The sequence below is a fragment of the Epinephelus lanceolatus genome, chromosome 10 (genome assembly GCF_041903045.1).
Source record: "Epinephelus lanceolatus isolate andai-2023 chromosome 10, ASM4190304v1, whole genome shotgun sequence".
NCBI classification, from domain to species: domain Eukaryota; kingdom Metazoa; phylum Chordata; class Actinopteri; order Perciformes; family Serranidae; genus Epinephelus; species Epinephelus lanceolatus.
This window is the reverse complement of record NC_135743.1, coordinates 31,316,644-31,333,905: the sequence shown is the minus strand read 5'-3', so window position 1 is coordinate 31,333,905 and position 17,262 is coordinate 31,316,644. Positions and strand designations below refer to the sequence as shown.

Sequence of the window (17,262 nt, the reverse complement as noted above, 5' to 3'; positions counted from 1 at the left end):
CAGTTGGCAAATGATATAATTTTCAAGCAATGTGATTAATTCAATTATTATTATTTATAATGATGATGAAATATAATAGGCTGTGGCTACATTCAAATTAACAGAATTTTCAGAATAGGCACCTCAACATACCGGTATGAATAATTTAGGGAGGCAGTAAGGGGATCATTTGGATTATGCAGACTTTAACTCTGAAAAAACACGACCCTGCCATCCAGATGTGGGTGTGTCCTGCTGCAGCTTTACTAGTCAAAAATGGTTAGCAAGTGACCTCTTGCGATCTGAAATGCTCCGAAGCTGCAAAAACAGCTGGAGAAAATTGAGAGAGCAAACCTAGAAACGAGCGGGCACATGATCGCGATTACACGCTGCAATTGCAGACTGAGTAGCGTTCAGAATTTGTTTTGTGCTCTGTCAAAACTTCATTGTCAAAGAATTTCCACACTCTGTCAGAGGAAAGTCCAGAAAATGAACGAGTCACCCAGCGTGGAAGAAAGAGTTCTCAGTTATGTGAAGAATCGGCCTCCAACAGAGTTTGGGAAGGTCTTTGCAGCAACTGTATAAAAAAATACTTTTATACAGATTTAGAATCAGTCTGAGACAACTGATATTCGATCACTCTGTCCCATGTCATGGCTCTGTTACTCCTCTCAGATGGCAACATTTTACCTGTTTCTTTTACATTTTAAATCACCATCCAAGATATTGAAAATATAATATTCATATTGGAAGAAATATGTGTTTGAGATGCCTCCATGGTCACTAAGGTCACCAAAGTCACCCAGCACATGAGGGTGATGCGAGTTCTGTTTTAGGGTGGATTTCCCTTGAAACAAACCAGCGTGCAGCCAAAACAAACTCCTGCTGATGGTTTGCCTCTTGCCTCCGGTCTCTCTGGCCTGCTTCTAGACAGCAGCCAAGGGACCTTCACCGCTCAGAGGGAGGAGCGGAGGAGTCCTCCGGCCCTCCCACAGGCTATAAGACCAGGGGCAGACGGAAACACTCAGACAGCAGGCACACGTGGAGCAAAGAGGCAGGGAGAGAGAAGGACGTGGAGAGAGGCTAAGAGAGTGAGAGACCAACAGAGAGCAAGAGAGAGTCAAACTGCTGCCACAGACTGGGAGTAGTTTCTGCTGTGGGGATTGAAACAGACAAATGTAGAAACAAAGGACCTAGAAAGAGGTTTAGAGAAGGAAAAGAGGACAGAATCAACAACTATTTGACTTCAGCATGTCATTTTAAATTTGGCTTTTTACAAAGGACTAACAGAAAGAAGAAGTGACCTTTGGGATGTTAAGTGCTTTTGTATAGACGAAGAGAGAAATCACTGCAGCTCTGAGGTCAAGCTGCTCTTGACCACTGACAAAGGACTAACCCTGCATCATAAGGGCGACATCTGACTCACCTGGTTGAACAGGTTTTGCAAAGAGCAGCAGTTGGGGGCCAAGTAACAATCTAAGGGGTGGGCACCAACATCAACAGAAAATTAGCTTCAACAAACTTGCAAAAGTTGAACCTCAACAAGTGGAAGCCTCACGTGGATTGACCAGCAGCTGACAAAGCGTTGTTACAGTGAAGATGACATTTGCTATGCTGCGCACTGCGCCTCCAGCAGGCCGCTTCTTGTACGGCGATATCGCCCTCCTTTCTGAAGATGATGATGAGAACGGGAGCGAGGGGTCAGGCTCTGAGGAGCGTAACACCAACTCCTCTAACTTCCGCCTGTCCTCCTCTTCGCCATCTGCCTTTCACATCAAGGTGAACAGGAAGAGGAAGCTGTGTGGGACAGGAGGGGGTGGAGGGGTAGATGTAGGGGGCATGATGGGGAGGCTCGTCCCCCAGGGGTCCCCTATCCCTGGGGAGGGTCGCCAGAGGACCGCAGCCAACGCGCGGGAGAGAGATCGCACCAATTCTGTCAACACAGCGTTCACAGCGCTGCGCACGCTCATCCCCACCGAGCCTGCAGACAGGTACTGAGCAACATGAGTCACACTGTGTCAGGACATTTTCATGATGTACAAATATCTTCCAAAATATGTTAGGACTACATTTTTTCCGTCTGGGAACCAAAGTGAGTCGTTCCTGATGTAGCTCTGGATAACATGCACATTTAATCACAATTAAATTGATTTTGTGACAGGCCTGTAATCTAACTGAGGCAACACTGTGGATTGTGTATTATGAGTGGATATTTCCTGTAAAAGATGTGTCACAGAGTCAGAGCCCGGGAAGTGTCCACTCACATATTCAACATCTGGCAATACTGTCTGTATGTTCTATAAATATGTTGCACCTTATTTTGAAATACAATAAAAGTGCAACAATGTTGTGACAGTGCATGATCCTTCTTTTTAGGATTATTGTGCATTTTAAATAACATGCTTTAGTTAATACCTGAAATCTCTCTCTGATTTGATGATTAGAAAGCTGTCAAAGATCGAGACGCTACGTTTGGCCAGCAGCTACATCAGTCACCTGGGGAACGTCTTGCTCCTGGGCGAGGGGCTTCATGACGGACAGCCGTGCCACGCTCCCTCACCACCGTTCTTCCACGTCAACTCCTCCCCCAACCGAGGATCCGACCAATCAGCTCAGCCAAAGCACATCTGTACTTTCTGCCTCAGTAACCAGAGGAAAATGGTAAGCAGACGAAAATGATAAATCAACAGGAAATAAAAAAGCAAAATCAAATAAAACAAAAATGCTGTATACAGTAAGAAATTTGTTATTGGCTATTTTAAAACGCCACTTAATACTGACTGATATGAAAGAAAATCTGTGCAGCTTCTGATTATCTCTGTGTGACCTAAACATCTACAATAAATAATACAAAAATAATATACAACATTTCAAGCCACTTTCCAAATGCTACAAACAAAAATGCTTTTTTTCCAAAATTAAAAATAGAAAAAGCTCAGATTTAGCTGAGATGAGAGAAAGCTGATGATACTGTAAAGTGTGGCTTGTTTTGGGAAACTGTGCAGTGCTTTAGGGTCAGTTTGGTGTTTAAAGCTGACCTGAGATCAGTGACTGTGCCTGTAAACCCGATTGGCCCTGAGGGACATTTAAAGCCGAACCTCTTTAAAGTCCTCTTTTGGGGTGAAGGACTGTGTATTATTGTTCTGTTGGGGGTTCATTTAACTTGAGCAGGTGGCTTGAAAGTTGAAGGTCCTTTCTGAAACTTGCGAGATGCTACAGTTAGTGATGGAAGTTATTGTTTTTCTCTCAAATGGGGTAAAATAGGGCTGAGAGCACGCAGCCTTTTTAAGCTTAACTGACAAGATGTGCATGACCGTTGCATAAAATCCCAGCTGAGGTGTTTTTTTTCTTTTTTTTTTTAAATACGAATTTGAAAGTTTACAAGGGTATTCATGCAGCAAGTAAGATTTATGACCAGGAGCCCATGAAATCCATCCAAAACCATGTGTATAATTTCAAGAATGTATTGACGTCAGCCTCAGTTTTAATCATAACTACTGAGGAACTGACCTGATATACAAAGACTCATAACTGGAAATGACTTTGTTCCACCGAGTATGGATATCACAGGATGAAAAACTGTCACAAGTATGTTTAACTAGCTCTTTATTGTACTTGGTCATATGTTTACACACAGCTTAATAATTCAGGAATATATTTAATTCAGGGAGACAGCACAAAACAAATTAACAAGAATATCACAATTATTTATATAAAAGCTACACTCAGTCAGATTCCTTATTTCAGTGTCACAAATAGCATTTCAGATTAGAGTTTCTACCACACTTCCTCCCACCTCAGTCTACACCTTAATAGAGATGCAGAAGAACTTCAAGTTCAACTCACATTTGATTGATTCAACACAGGAAATAGAAATAATGAAGAACACTCTCAGCATAACACAGTCGTCAGTCTGGTGACAAATAACAGGGAATGAAGAATTTTCTATCAGCTGACTGTAATCAATTGTACATGACCGCAGCTCCGACTTCATCAAACACCACCGGTCTGTGCAGAAGATGATAGAGAGGTGACGTCCACTCAGCTTTCCCCCTCTAACCTAGCCGCTGCCCATTTAGGAGGATTTATGGGTAAGGAGCTGACATCTGGCAGACTCCCCCGTTACCCCAGCAGTGTGTGAAAGCTAATACCCTCCTCAGTGTCTAAACCCAGAGACCCTTTCGCTGGGGGATAACCTGAGTCTCAGCAGTGTGCGTCTCCCCCTCCCTGCTGCCTCCCCTCTGAACCTTTGTGAGTGAAAGCCTAGACGTCCTCAGTGTCTGAAACCCAGACACCCTCGGCTGCGAGATAACTAGCCTGAAATCAGTCTTGCTCTCTGTCTCCTTTTTTCTTTTTGCTCTGTTTGTCCTCCCTGAGTTTTCCATTTTTATTCCTTTTGTCCTTCTCATTCTGTTTCACTTATTCCTCTTCGACTTCTCTCGTTCCCCCTCCTCTCCCTCAGCTCCCTGCATATCGATCAGCCTGGTGGAGGTCAGAGCTGTCAGTAGGAGCTGTGTAATACTATCTGCTGCTGTCAACTCACTGCTGCAGATGCATGACTGACCTGTAAATGCATGCTGTGTAGAAAACAATTTGGAAACTTTCACATGTCAAAACCTTCAACTGTAGACACTTTGACACAGTCTATATTACTTGATGTCAGTCACATTATGCTGTTTCACATTAGCTCAGTAGCAGTTCACTACTCTGTGTATGCCACACACACGTTTACTGTTTTCATGTAGTCCACTGAGAGGGTGAACCCAGGTGAGAGTCAATATCTCTTGATAATCTCTAGACTGATAATCCTGACGTAGTCTACACCAATCACAAATAAGGAAAGACATGACGAGTTAGGGAAGGACTTTTAGTTTTAACTTACATTAGATATGGATTGTGCAAAAAGAGTGAAAAGATGTCACTGTCATAAACTGTATCACATGAAATAATTCACCCGGCTGGATTCAGATGACAAATACGTAGTTTAAAGGTACAGTCTGCAATTCTAATCCAATACACTATTTTTCAACGAACATCTCCTCACGGTCCACTAGCTCTCCGTTTTGTGTGCACACAGTGTTCACACACAGTCCTGGCACTGTCAATAGGAAACAAATAAGTGTCTCTCACCGAGTCACACACCGCTAAGCTGATTACTCTCCCTCTTTCGCGTCTTCACCCACGAGTAACAGAGACACACCATGACAGTAATGAAAAGTAAACAGCATCTGAGATATTGCTGGAGTTTCTGACGGAGCACTGATGGGAGGGGTGTATTTGTTGGGCGGTGAGTTTTAATATCAACTCTTTTTTTTGTAGACTCCACCTTTAATTTTGAAAATGGTTTTGTAAATTAATTAAACAGCCGAGTACTGTAGCTCTTTGGCTGGTTGGGGACTGTTTTTGGCAGCGGATTAATACATATTTGGTTTGGTAGTTAGCGTTTGCAGCAGCAGAACGGCAACCATGGGACTGACTTAAAATAAACTACAGTGACTATATTTATTATAATGAAGGAACATGTCACCTAGGGCAGCGGTGTGACTGTTTTATCATTTTTGGACAGCCAGAAATAATTACTTTAAATCAGGTTTTCAGTACACACACAAAACTTTGATTCTTTTCACAGGATTTGTTATAAATAATAGAAAAATCCAGAATATCACCAGATTTATCCTTTTCAGGACGAGCACAACAGGCTCACCTGGCAAATGAATGGTTAACTCTGATTGGCAGAACCTGAGAGAATTTCATTTTCCTTGGAAAAGTGGCTATACAGTGTGTTTAAGTGGGCTAAAGGGCAGAGTCAGTGCTGGTGATTACAGAGAGGAAACGATTGTGAAGGTAAAATGAGACTTTGTGTCCTGAGTGCTCTCTTTGTATGTTTTTATGGTCATTGAGGTTCATCACAGCTGTCAGGTCTGCTTAGACCAGCTGCTTCAATTATGCTTATTTCCAATGTGGGAGAGGGTGAGAGTGAGAAAAGTATACGCTCATTTCCTCTTATTATGTGTGTATACAGTATAACGGTTTCAAAACAAACAGTCTTGTTAGTAATGACTACTGCACTGAGAGGGCTAAATACTGCACGTTACATATTCAGTGGAATACTAATGTGATTTAATTATCTGTGTGACTTTGAGCACATGATCCAGAGAGATTTAATTGAATACAGGTGAAGGATATATGATTCATTCTTTATAGATTTTACAGAAAGAAATAGAGATGCTGAGATTGAAAATTATTAAAACTCCTCACTGATGCTGCCCTGTGGAAACCATGTATCTGTTATCAGCTTTGTGACGAGAGCTGCAACGATAAGTTAATTAGAAAATTAATCGCCAACTATTCTGATAAATGATTATCACTCATTTTTCAAGCAAGCAGTCACATTTTCTGGTTCCAGCTTCTTAAATCTGAGAAGTTGTTGCTTTTCTTTGTCATGTATAATAGTAAATGAAGAGTCCTCAGGTTTTGGACTGTTGGTTGGACAAATGAAGCAATTTGTGGACATCACTTTGGAATCTGGGACATTGTGAGCATCATTTTTACCTTTTTAAATTTTATTTTATAAACTAGATGATTAGTTAAAGCCCTATTTTTTCTAGCTAATCTAAAGGCTTTTTCATGGTTTATTAAGCTCAAGAAGTTGGAGATTTTTTTTCAACCCACAAACAAGTAAACACCTCATCCTTAAGTTTATTTGAACAGTTTAGAAATCACCAAATTTTGAGATTCATGGTTTTCTTTGGACAGTTGAGATGTTTAGAGGCAGTTGGAGTACTGTGAAATCCTCCTTAGTGTCAACCTAAAGCACGACTAGTTGTTGTATTTCTTTTTTTAGTGTGACCCTTTGAATATGTTGTTGCTCAGTGTGGTGAATAATAGTGCAAATCTATAAAGCTAAACACAGGTAAAGAGCCAAACTCTGTGGGACATTTCCACTCACTTTCTTTTGATCAGATCCCAAATTATTCCATGGGTGTGTACGTACATCCTGACAAATTTTGATTAATAAAAAAAAAAAAAAAATCAAAAGCCTGTTCTGGGGTAGGTCAGGGTTAGGGACAAACCGGAGTGCAGCCTTCACATACTGGTGCCTTTGATAGATGCAGCAAAAGACATGGGACGCTCCTGATGGCTACATCTGTAAATGAGATGTACAGAGCTGAGGATGGAGGATTGAGGTGAGCAAAGGGCAGCTCAAATCCCTGCGCTGTCTGGTTGATTGATGCAGATATCCTGTGCTAGGCCTCTCTGCTTCTGCTGATCAGTGCAACTGTCAGGTGCCTGGACTCAACCTCCAGCAGGAAACCTGCACGATTACAGCTTTTTTAATCATCGTGGCGTTACTATCTGCAGTATATCTGCTTGATGTCACATTTAATGTCCTTAAAATCCAGTTGAGCATCTGCAGTGCTACTTAAATGCACATTTATTTGTGCTATAGGTGAAGGCAGCACACGAGTATCAGTATAAGGCTACTGAATTATACTGAGACAGTGTTTATTCAGCCATACTTTCATACAAAACAAAAACAGAAAGCTTTATTCAAACATGTTAATCTGTCTGCTTTGTTGTCTTTAGGCTGTGACGCTTGAAGCATTTTTACAGCTTCCTCCGCAACTGTAGCTTATTTCTTTTGGCCCGAAACAGTGAGAGGGTCAATTCAATTCAATAGCAAATGTAAACAGAAATGGCGATCCATCTGCCAGTAACAGCAATCATGCTGAACTTTTTCCTTCTAAGCTGGATATGTCAAGTCCAAACATTTTCCAATATTTAAAAATTTAAAGAAGCTCGTTTGACGAATTAAAAGAGACTTTATAGGTTTGGAAACAAAATAAAAACCCGGCAAAAATATAACTACTATGATACTTATAGTGTGGTTGCTGTAAATAGACCATTGTTCCTTTGAGATGGTCACACTTAGTGGAGTTTACAAGCATTTTAAGGCACAACCCTGGTTTAATTCCAGCTTGAAGAAATCTTATTTATTTGGAAATTCTTTGGAAATTAAAAAGAAATGTGTAAATTTAGTAAAACGGCAAACATAACAAATGATGAATACAGCTCCTAATATCACGAACAGCTCTAATTTACATCTGGGCCGCAGTAAAACTTTTATATGTGATGATTTCTGTGAGTGGCTGGAAAGCTGGGCGTATGGAGAGACAGTGGCACTAAAACTGCACCATGCAACTGGAAACTGACTTATCTGTACTTGTGTGTTAGTGTGTGTACGTGTGAGAATGTGTGTGAGAGGGTAAATGAAATGAAAGTGTGTGTGTGTGTGTGTGTGTGTGTGTGTGTGTGTGTGTGTGTGTGTGAGTGGTTGAGAGAGAGAAGAAGTTAGTCTGTATTTATCTGAGTTTGTTACTTTGAGAGAGATGTGAGTGACATAGAGTGAGATTTTTACGTCCATGTACAAATACATTAGACACACACACACACACACACACACACTGGCTGGCTCTCTGTGTCTGGAAGTCATTGGCAGTGCAGAGCGGAGCAACAAATGAGCTAATTGTTCTGTAAATGATTTATCCTCTGCTGAGGCCTGTACAGCCAGTGTTTAATTCAGCTGCTGCTATTAGAAACACATTGACGTTGGGCTTTGATGGTGATGTTAAAGAAGCCTGGAAACCGCGCTCTGTGAAACGCCCTCGCTGCCTACACACACACTCACACCCACACATATGACACAAATACACACTTCCATACATGCACGGCCATAGACACACTGACACACGTGCGTACAGTGCACCACACTCAGAGACTTTTATCAAAAGCATTTCATTCGACCTCTTCAGTTTCTTTTCAGCCAGACGGCAGTTCATTGCTTCTTTCTAGACACCCCCAAAAAAAACTCATATATGATTACTCACTTAAGGAGGGCTGGATCACGACTGTGCTTTCAACACTTTCTAAACTAATGGTGTGCAGGAAGTTGTGGAAACAGAGATGGAGAAGGAGAAAGAGAGGCAGAGAAATAGCCAACGACTCAGCGGGATAATCAACTTAGCTATTTATCCTCCAGTTTGGACAGTTGGTTTTCGACTGCACCGAAACTACACTTTGCTTCTTTATAGAGATCAAATGAACCGTGCACCTTAAGAGAGCTTAAACGCATGAATAGGACATGTGCAGAAGCAAGCTAATGACTGCGGTTTTTACAGTCATTTGGTTATTAGTCTGTTTTCACTGGAAAAAGGCATTACGTCACTTGTGTGCATGAAGTCGACGTTTCGAGGTCATAGATGAAAACTAAATTACCCTCATTTACTGATAATGCTGGTGTTGACTTGGAGTTAATGCTTTGCGCCTCATGAGCGGGAGCTCTGCCTGCTTGCCTCTCATTTAAAGCTATGCTAATGAGGTGCATCGAAGGTAGCTAATATACTGCAGGCAATTTTCAAATATATTCTTGCCCACGTTCGGTGTGTGTGTGTGTGTGAGCTTTGTGCATGATTGTGCTGTCATGCATGGACCTGTCTGTATTTTCAGCCCAGATGGAAGCAGTTAAACCCTAATTTAACACCAACAGAAGAAGTCGTGTCAGATAACTAACAAAATCTATTAGCAAAACTATCATTCTGTTGTCATTTGGTCTTCAGGGGAAGGGCTGCTCACAGAGCAAATTAAAGCAAAACTACAGAAATCTGAGACAGGCAGGGAGCAAATCTAAAATAAATCTAGAACACAGAGAAAAGCAGAAATTGGCAGTGTGAATTGTGCAGTTTCTTAAAACAATATCTACTGAAGCTAATGACATATTGGCTGTTGCAGGGTGCCCATCGTAGCACAGATGATAAAGTGCTAGTTGATGCATAATGTAGCAGAATGAAGTCATCTGAGAGTGGTGAAAATGAAGTTGGGCTTGTTCTGGAGCCATTACAACAGATTATTAAAATGTGGGAACAATTAAATGCATGTGTGGCCGGCTGGTGCGAATTACATCTGATTAGGCGCTCTAAGATAAACCTAGTGTTTTTCAGAAGCCATCAGGATGCTTATTAGCAAACCACAGTCAGTATGAAGTACGTGTCTGATGCATCCAAGCCACATAATGGCAGACTGCGGCTTATTTGGTGTGTTAGTTAGCTTAATTTAAAAGTCTGATGTGCTATTTATTGCACTTTTTTAATGCATGGCTCTGACCCTCTAATCGATGATCATTTAATTACAGCTTCTACTGGACACTCCAGGGAACTGACACATATTCACATACTTTCACTCGATAAACTAAAGGGATATTACCAGTTTTCATTTCATGGTTGAATACCAATCTTCTTATACGATTGTCGGGCCTGTACCCAAGTGGAATTATTTTTTCCAACCAGTCATCCCTCTCTTCATGCAGCCAGAAACTAAATTAGATGTTTGTATTTGACAGAATGGCTTAACACAGGAAAAAAAGAGTGAGAGAGTGCATGGAAAATCTGCAGTTATAGGTAAAGGAACAGCCCGGATTGAGTTTCGGAAAAACATTGTTAAAGTTTGAATTTAAGTTGATAAGATGCCGTGAAGAGAGTGTTCACTGTCTTCATATTAAAGTTAAGACAGACTCCTTTCACCTTGATTTAACAACAATATTGTTCCAGTGTGTTAATACCATCATATCGTATCTAAAGTAAACATCATCAGGTAATCATATTAGTGTTGGACAAATCACCCCCCTGGGATGTCAGTGGTATGTCTGTGTGTGTGTGTGTGTGTATGAGAGAGAGAGAGAGCAGAGATGTCATCCGACCATGCCCTATTAGTCTTCAGGAGATTGTTTTGACTACCAGGCCAGTCTCAAAGCCCCCCTCCTCCTGTTTTGACTGAACCAGTTCGACTGCAGCTGAACCGCCTCCACCAATTCCAGCTGGGATTCCTAAGCTGTATTGCCTAGCGCTCAGTGAGCTGACTCTTGCTGATTCCACAGTAATTGATGTAATTTGGTGAATCATCCAGTTGTCATGCGCAGTTTTTGAGTGAGATTATTTCACGCACCCGCTTTCTCCAACCTGCCTTGAGTACTTTAATTTCCACCGATAAATGCCTCCAATTTTCCACAGCGCCTTCCAGCAAACACCAGAGAGCACGGCTGCACTTGTCTCATCCAGCTGTTGGTTTTATAGTTTTTGTTAGTAGAAAGCACAAAAACAGCAAAGCCACATTTCCAGGCTGCATGTGAAACATTTTCAAAAGTCGTAGAGACAATTCCATCCATCCAAGTGCACCTTTTTTTCCCTGGTCTGTGAAGGATGGTTTAATGTCTTCGTTAGTGACCACTGAGTGTTCCCTTCTTCTTGTAATGCATGGTGGGATAATTTGAGTACATTATATACAGTCCTGTCCCCTAGAAATGACAGTTATTTACTATGTATTTGTCATGCAGTATCAGGCAACAAAGAATTTTTAAGTTTAGGAAAAGAATGTGATTTCAGTCAAATGTTGCTAAAGTAAACGTGTTTTTGTGCCTGAATTTAACCAAGATTACCATCTTTCTCTACCTTAAGTCATGTCATGTGAGTGCATATTCATAACTATAAAACTGTGTAATAATGCTTCAGTTGCTATGAACAAATAAAATACATTATGATTGAATTATTTTGAAGGTACGCTCAGTATGAAACTTTTGATATATTGATAATAAATTCTAAGTTTACACACAACCTAATTGGTAACAAGTCTTGTGGCTGCAATAAATTCTGGTTCTCTGGGTCAGCTATGATGATAGATTCCTTGGTGAATAATGATTGACCACTGGTGCAAAAGAGGGTGTAGGTAAACCTCCAATGACCCTTTAATGATTTAAGACTACTATTAATATCTAATATACTATCTTCGGGACTGTTGTTTCAGAAGTATTTCTCAACAGAGGGCCACAGCACCCAGGAACAGCCCCGAAAATAAACAATAAAACACCACCAAACAACAAAATGAGACACAAAATGAAATCTTCATAACAAGCAGCTGGTTATAAATGCATCCAAAAGAAGTGTACCTGCATACATGAAAAACAAATGGTAATAGTTCACATCTATGATGATGGCAATCTATTAATGACCTCCTGCTCCAGCTGGAGGAAGAATTGACAATAATAGTTCCTGTGTCTCCTCACACTCACCTCAATCAGTGGGAGGACCAATTCCTGTCCAAATCCTATGATCTCACTCTCATTACCGCCTGATATCCTTCCAAACACCTACCCACCTTTGTTGATGTCAGTCAAGCAGATTTTTCCAAACACCTACACCTTGTGCACGGTCTGAGAGGAAATTTGTAACAGGTGTTCGGCTGATGGGAGGAAGGCGAGAGGGGGTGGCCGAGAGGGTTAGTCGAAACGATATGAGAAGGGGAAATAAAAGTCAGGAGAGGACAGGAGTGCAGAAAAGCTGCTGTGAAAATTTTCCCCCAGAACCACCGTATGAAATTAAGTTTTCACTTACAAAAAGAACATAGAGAGGATTTCTTTTACATATGAAAGTTGACCCCAAATTAAGGTATAACAGCCTCAGATAGTTTTCCAGCCACGAGTTAATCAAGCATCAGCCCTGAAAGTAATTAGTGAGACGGGAGTGACGTGTGTTGCATATCACTCAGCGGTGTGTTCGATTAAATCCCTTGACTGCAGCTTGAGCCTGAGAAGTGAGTGGAGCAGAGGTTAGGTGGAGGAGGGAAAATGTGATGTTATTTTCCTGGCCAGATAGAGAAAGTCTCCTCACCAGCCAGGAAATCAAGGCCTCTCTGTTCTGATACCACAGATAAATGAGAAACATATCATCGTGCAGGGCTGTCATGCATCAGCTCATGATGTCACTCTTCAGTCTGCAATAAAATCAGCTACTACCACAATTAATGTACAGCATGTATGCTACTGTACAGAATGTGTTTGTGTGAGTTTACTGCATGCAGTCAGGCTTGATTTACTTTATGAACGCTGGTAAAGTACATACAGTACAGCTCTATGCCAGTGATTGCAGTAAAACAGTATCTATTTCCACAATATGCAACACTTTTTCCTGGATTGCCATTTCATGACACTATGAAGATATCAAACAGCAGTCCTACACATGTTAAAGCAATAGTTAAGATTTTATTTTAAATGGGGTTGTATGAGGTACTTATCCATAGTGTATTACTTACAGTAGATGGCAGTCAGAGCGCCCCCAGTTTGGAGTAGCAGGCAGGAAGCTAAGCAATGTACTGCTGTAGACGGGGGCAGAAGCAAAACTTATTATAGCCACCAAGAAAAGAGCCTTAAGACAGCCCTTTCCAATGAGGAACTGAAGCTGCTGTACCATTCTCTTTAAAGCCACAAAAACAGTCATTTTACCTCACAGAACACAGGAACTTCTGGTCTACCGCTGCCTCAATCAGTTAGTTTGCTCGTGCTGTTTTTGTTGTGTGTTGAAGCACATGAATGAGTCTCTAGTCTTCCTTTGGACTTGTTATTATGTGACTCTAGTGAATCTGAAGTAAAACTTTAAAACACCAAAGTTTCACAATAACACAAACTAACAGATGATGGAAATGTCTCAATATTGGCAGGTCAAAATGAAACTGACCTTCTCTTTATGTGCAGCTAGCTGTTCCCCTCTGTCTATTGCAGGGTTCCCATAGAAGTTTTGGAAAGTATGAAATTTAATTGTAGTAATTTCCAGGTCTGGATAAATACGGAAAAAGTTGAAATATGGAAAATTAGTTGTGTGTCCAGACTGCTGTCACAATTCTGTTTTGCAAAATATGAAATTTCTGAATTTCTAAAAAGTAAATTAATTATCCAAGCAGTGCAGCCAAAGTGTGAACCACTGTGTGGGAGCATGTGGGCCAGAGCGAGCTTGATGTCGTCGAATGCAAGGCAAAAACTATGGCGTGTGACTGAACGCATACTCCTACACAGACCAGCTTCAACACCTGTATTTCAGAGCCTGTAAAACAGCTCTGCTCAAAGTACCTTACAACTGTACCATGTTCAGACATCGTGACCCAATTAGTTCAAAAGAAAATGTCTTTGACCAAATAATGATCTATGCAGTGATGTAGTTATCAGAAAAGTACAGGGACTATCTTTTCTGCGTAAGGAAACCTTTATGGCTGGACATACCCCGAATGTCTACATTCTACAGTACTACACCACTGGAAAGAGAAAAAAAAGCTGTGCAGACGCCATGAAAATGAAATCATTTAACCTTTTTCAACTAATTTATGGTCCTTATTTATTAAAGAGACAAATAATTATGGGAGAAAGAATAGTATGATATTATTTATTCAATATATTAAGAGAGAATCATTTAAGTATAGGTAGCACAGGTTAGTTTGTGTCCTCTTTAGGCAGTGATGAACTGGTCTGAGTTTAGTGTCAATTGATTTGTGTGAGCTACAGTACCTGTAGCTACGATCTCATGGCAATTAACATGGTCAGGGTGTCACATACATGTTAACAGTTAATTTTTAAAGCGATTTACATGATGAACATATTACTATTTATACTCAGATGTTAAATATGGTCTGAAAAACCTACCAAGGAGTCTTAAAAAGTCTGAAACTTTGAAATGGTAGATGTGAGGAACCCTGTTCCGCTGTCTATGCTGTGCTAAGCTATGCTAAGCTGTTCTGTTCCTTTAGATTGATTTCAGTGTTGAATCCTTGATAATGTGAGATGTTGTTTCTCTCTCTTGCAGAACAAAGACAGAGACAGGAAGACGGCCATCAGAAGTTAACAATGAGGACACAACCACATGGATGAAATGCTCGTCACTCTGACAGTGCTGTCAGTGATCTCACAGTTACTGCAACGTGAAGACTTGCCAGACTTGTGATGCATTTCAAAGACTTTTGAAGGACTTCTTTAGCACTTCCAGGACTTTTCAAGGAACTTAACCAAGCATTTCTTTTTTTTCTTACCTTTTATATCACTTTACAAGAACTTTTTGTTCTTTTTAGGGTGTTTTCAAATATGTTTGAAACACTTCTGAGAAGTTTAACAGTACTTTTAAAGGGCTTTCAGACGCTTATCAAGACCATGATGAACCTTTCAACAACATTAATATGAGACTTTTTACTGTATTGTTCAAAGACTCAGTGACTCTTTGAGTCTAAGGAACTTCTGGCACATGATCGAAAAACACACAGAACCTATGAAAGACAAATTTGTACTCATCGAAAGCTGTGTGTTATTAATGTGTAAACTGAAATATAAATGTATATTTATGTGACATAGCATTATATAATGAAACTATGTTATTTAACCGGCATTGACATTGATGACAAATAATGTATAAAAGTACAAAACATTGGCTATTGACACAATTTATGGTATTACGGAAAAAAAATACCCCACAAAAAACATGCTGGAACTTAAGTTGTATTGGTTATTTCTAATAATCATCTCTGAAAATGTCCTAATGCTGGAAAATAACTCAAGATGACCAATAAATTGTTTGTATATCTGGGGGTAAATTTCATTCATATGTTGGTGGTATTTTGAGCGAGTCGTCCTCTCAGATCCTTCTTCCTTCTCAGTTCCAACCAATAAACATGATAAAAGTTTCCACTGTGAAACTATTCAAATGGTGGTACTTTGGCTCATTCAGGCAGCTCAGGGAGAGATAATTTTGAAATAAATTCCTTCACTAAAGAAGCAGCACAGCGAGCATAAGTGGAAGTTCCATAGCGACTACACCTGTAGCTCACATCAGCCTAATTCCTAATTTTACTTTTGGCTGTCTCGCTGTCTCTTCTCTCACACACTCCCTCTTTCTTGCTGTCTTTCTTCTCTTCTGGGGCACCAAGATCAGAGCAGACAGAGAGAGACAGGGTTAGAAGATGAGGCGGACAAGAGGGGTTTGAGGAGCGGACGAAAGGCGAGGAGAAGAGAGTGGAAGAGAAAAAAAGGGGGGGAGCAGAATTGAATCTGCAGGTATGGCTGCCTGGACATCTGCCCGTGTCCCCTCGCTGTCCTCTTCTTTACCTTTCCACATGCTCTTTTCTCCTCCTCTCCTCCTCTGCTCTTCCTCTCTTTTCCCTGGAGTGCCACTGGCCAGAGTCTGGCTGGTGATGGCTTTCCAGCGTGTTTAGCCACGCACCACTTAGCCTCTCCTTACCTCGTTTTTTCTTTTTATCTATGTATCTATCTAATCTTCCTTCCTTTTTCTTGTCCTCTTCCCTTTTCTCACTACCTTTTTCACAATTTCCATCCTTCGCTCCTCTGTCGCACTCTTTCCTTTGCCTTTATGGAAAATGATCAGGGCATTAGCAATGTGGAATGTTACCCTTCCTTTTTTTAAATTGTCACTTTTTTCATTATAGCTTCTCTCTCCCTGTGCCATACACTTTTCCGAGACCGTGAGGTGTGATATTCTGCAAGGGCCATGTGCTCTGTTTTTTTATGGGTCATGATCACCTGTTTAACGACAGCAAAATAGTAGATGCAGTGTGTCTATGCCTCATTGGTTCTGCTGCAAAACTTGCAAAATCCAGTTCCAGGGAAACCAAAGTTGTGGTTACCTGAAAATGTTGCATCATGTGAAAGACATGCTGGTACGTTTCTAGGATTCCTCTACTAGTTATAATAGGTTTTATTACCAAAATGCCTTAAAAGAGTTGGAATATATTAATGTCGTCTGTACCCAGTCTACAATGTCCTAGTTCAGCATTTTAAAACCACATAACAGCCGTGTTTCTCATGCCATTTTCCACCATTAAGTGAAATGTAAATGAGCCGTTCTTTTAATGGAGGCTAACCCCTGTACTGCACCGGTTTGGTGTTTCCAAATTATTTTTTAACAATGCTAACAAGCTGTTTCTGCGACCAAGGTGCCAGTTATGGAGCTTTTTCCTACAAAGTGACAAGTGCCCGGTGAAGAAAAACAACCAACAAAAATTCAAATGTCACTTGATCGTACTGCCAAAACACAGTTTTTAGTGGAAGCTGCCCTGAAAAACAAAGCTGATTTATAGCGTGTGTAATCTCACAAACACCCTCAAAACTATAAACAGCACCCGACACTTGCACAGTTGGTTTTAGAGTTAATGTGTCTGGCTTTTCCAAAGAGTGATGTCATGTAAAGGACACTCACTTTAATGAAATGACTCAAAAAGGTGACGAAGGGGATAAGGTGTAGATTTAAATTTGGGACCAAAGAAAGACTGAAAAAATATAGTTTCATAGTTGATAGCGTGCTTTATGAAGTCTCGCAAGAAGAAGAAGAAGAATGGCAGCCAAATAATGAACTAAAGATTGTTGCAAAATCCTTCCTGGAGAATCGCTTATACCAAAGACAAAATGCA

The 17,262-nt window shown here is 40.6% G+C and overlaps 1 protein-coding gene across 1 annotated transcript; it reads left to right on the top strand.

Moving 5' to 3' along the window:
- The first annotated feature begins 1,020 nt into the window (after positions 1–1,020).
- LOC117265651 (basic helix-loop-helix transcription factor scleraxis-like) lies at positions 1,021–15,432 on the top strand. The gene is made up of 3 exons (XM_033640249.2): positions 1,021–1,970; positions 2,424–2,640; positions 14,655–15,432. Exons 1-3 carry the CDS (start codon positions 1,579–1,581, stop codon positions 14,691–14,693), a joined length of 648 nt encoding a protein of 215 aa, XP_033496140.1. The 5' UTR covers positions 1,021–1,578; the 3' UTR covers positions 14,694–15,432.
- Positions 15,433–17,262: the final 1,830 nt, after the last annotated feature.

Excerpts from the sequence above, each read along its gene's own strand:
- LOC117265651 (XM_033640249.2), top strand. The coding sequence starts at position 1,579 with ATGACATTTGCTATGCTGCGCACTGCGCCTCCAGCAGGCCGCTTCTTG. Across the intron at positions 1,971-2,423 it reads CCCACCGAGCCTGCAGACAG|AAAGCTGTCAAAGATCGAGA; the intron begins GTACTGAGCAAC and ends TTTGATGATTAG. Across the intron at positions 2,641-14,654 it reads TCAGTAACCAGAGGAAAATG|AACAAAGACAGAGACAGGAA; the intron begins GTAAGCAGACGA and ends TCTCTCTTGCAG.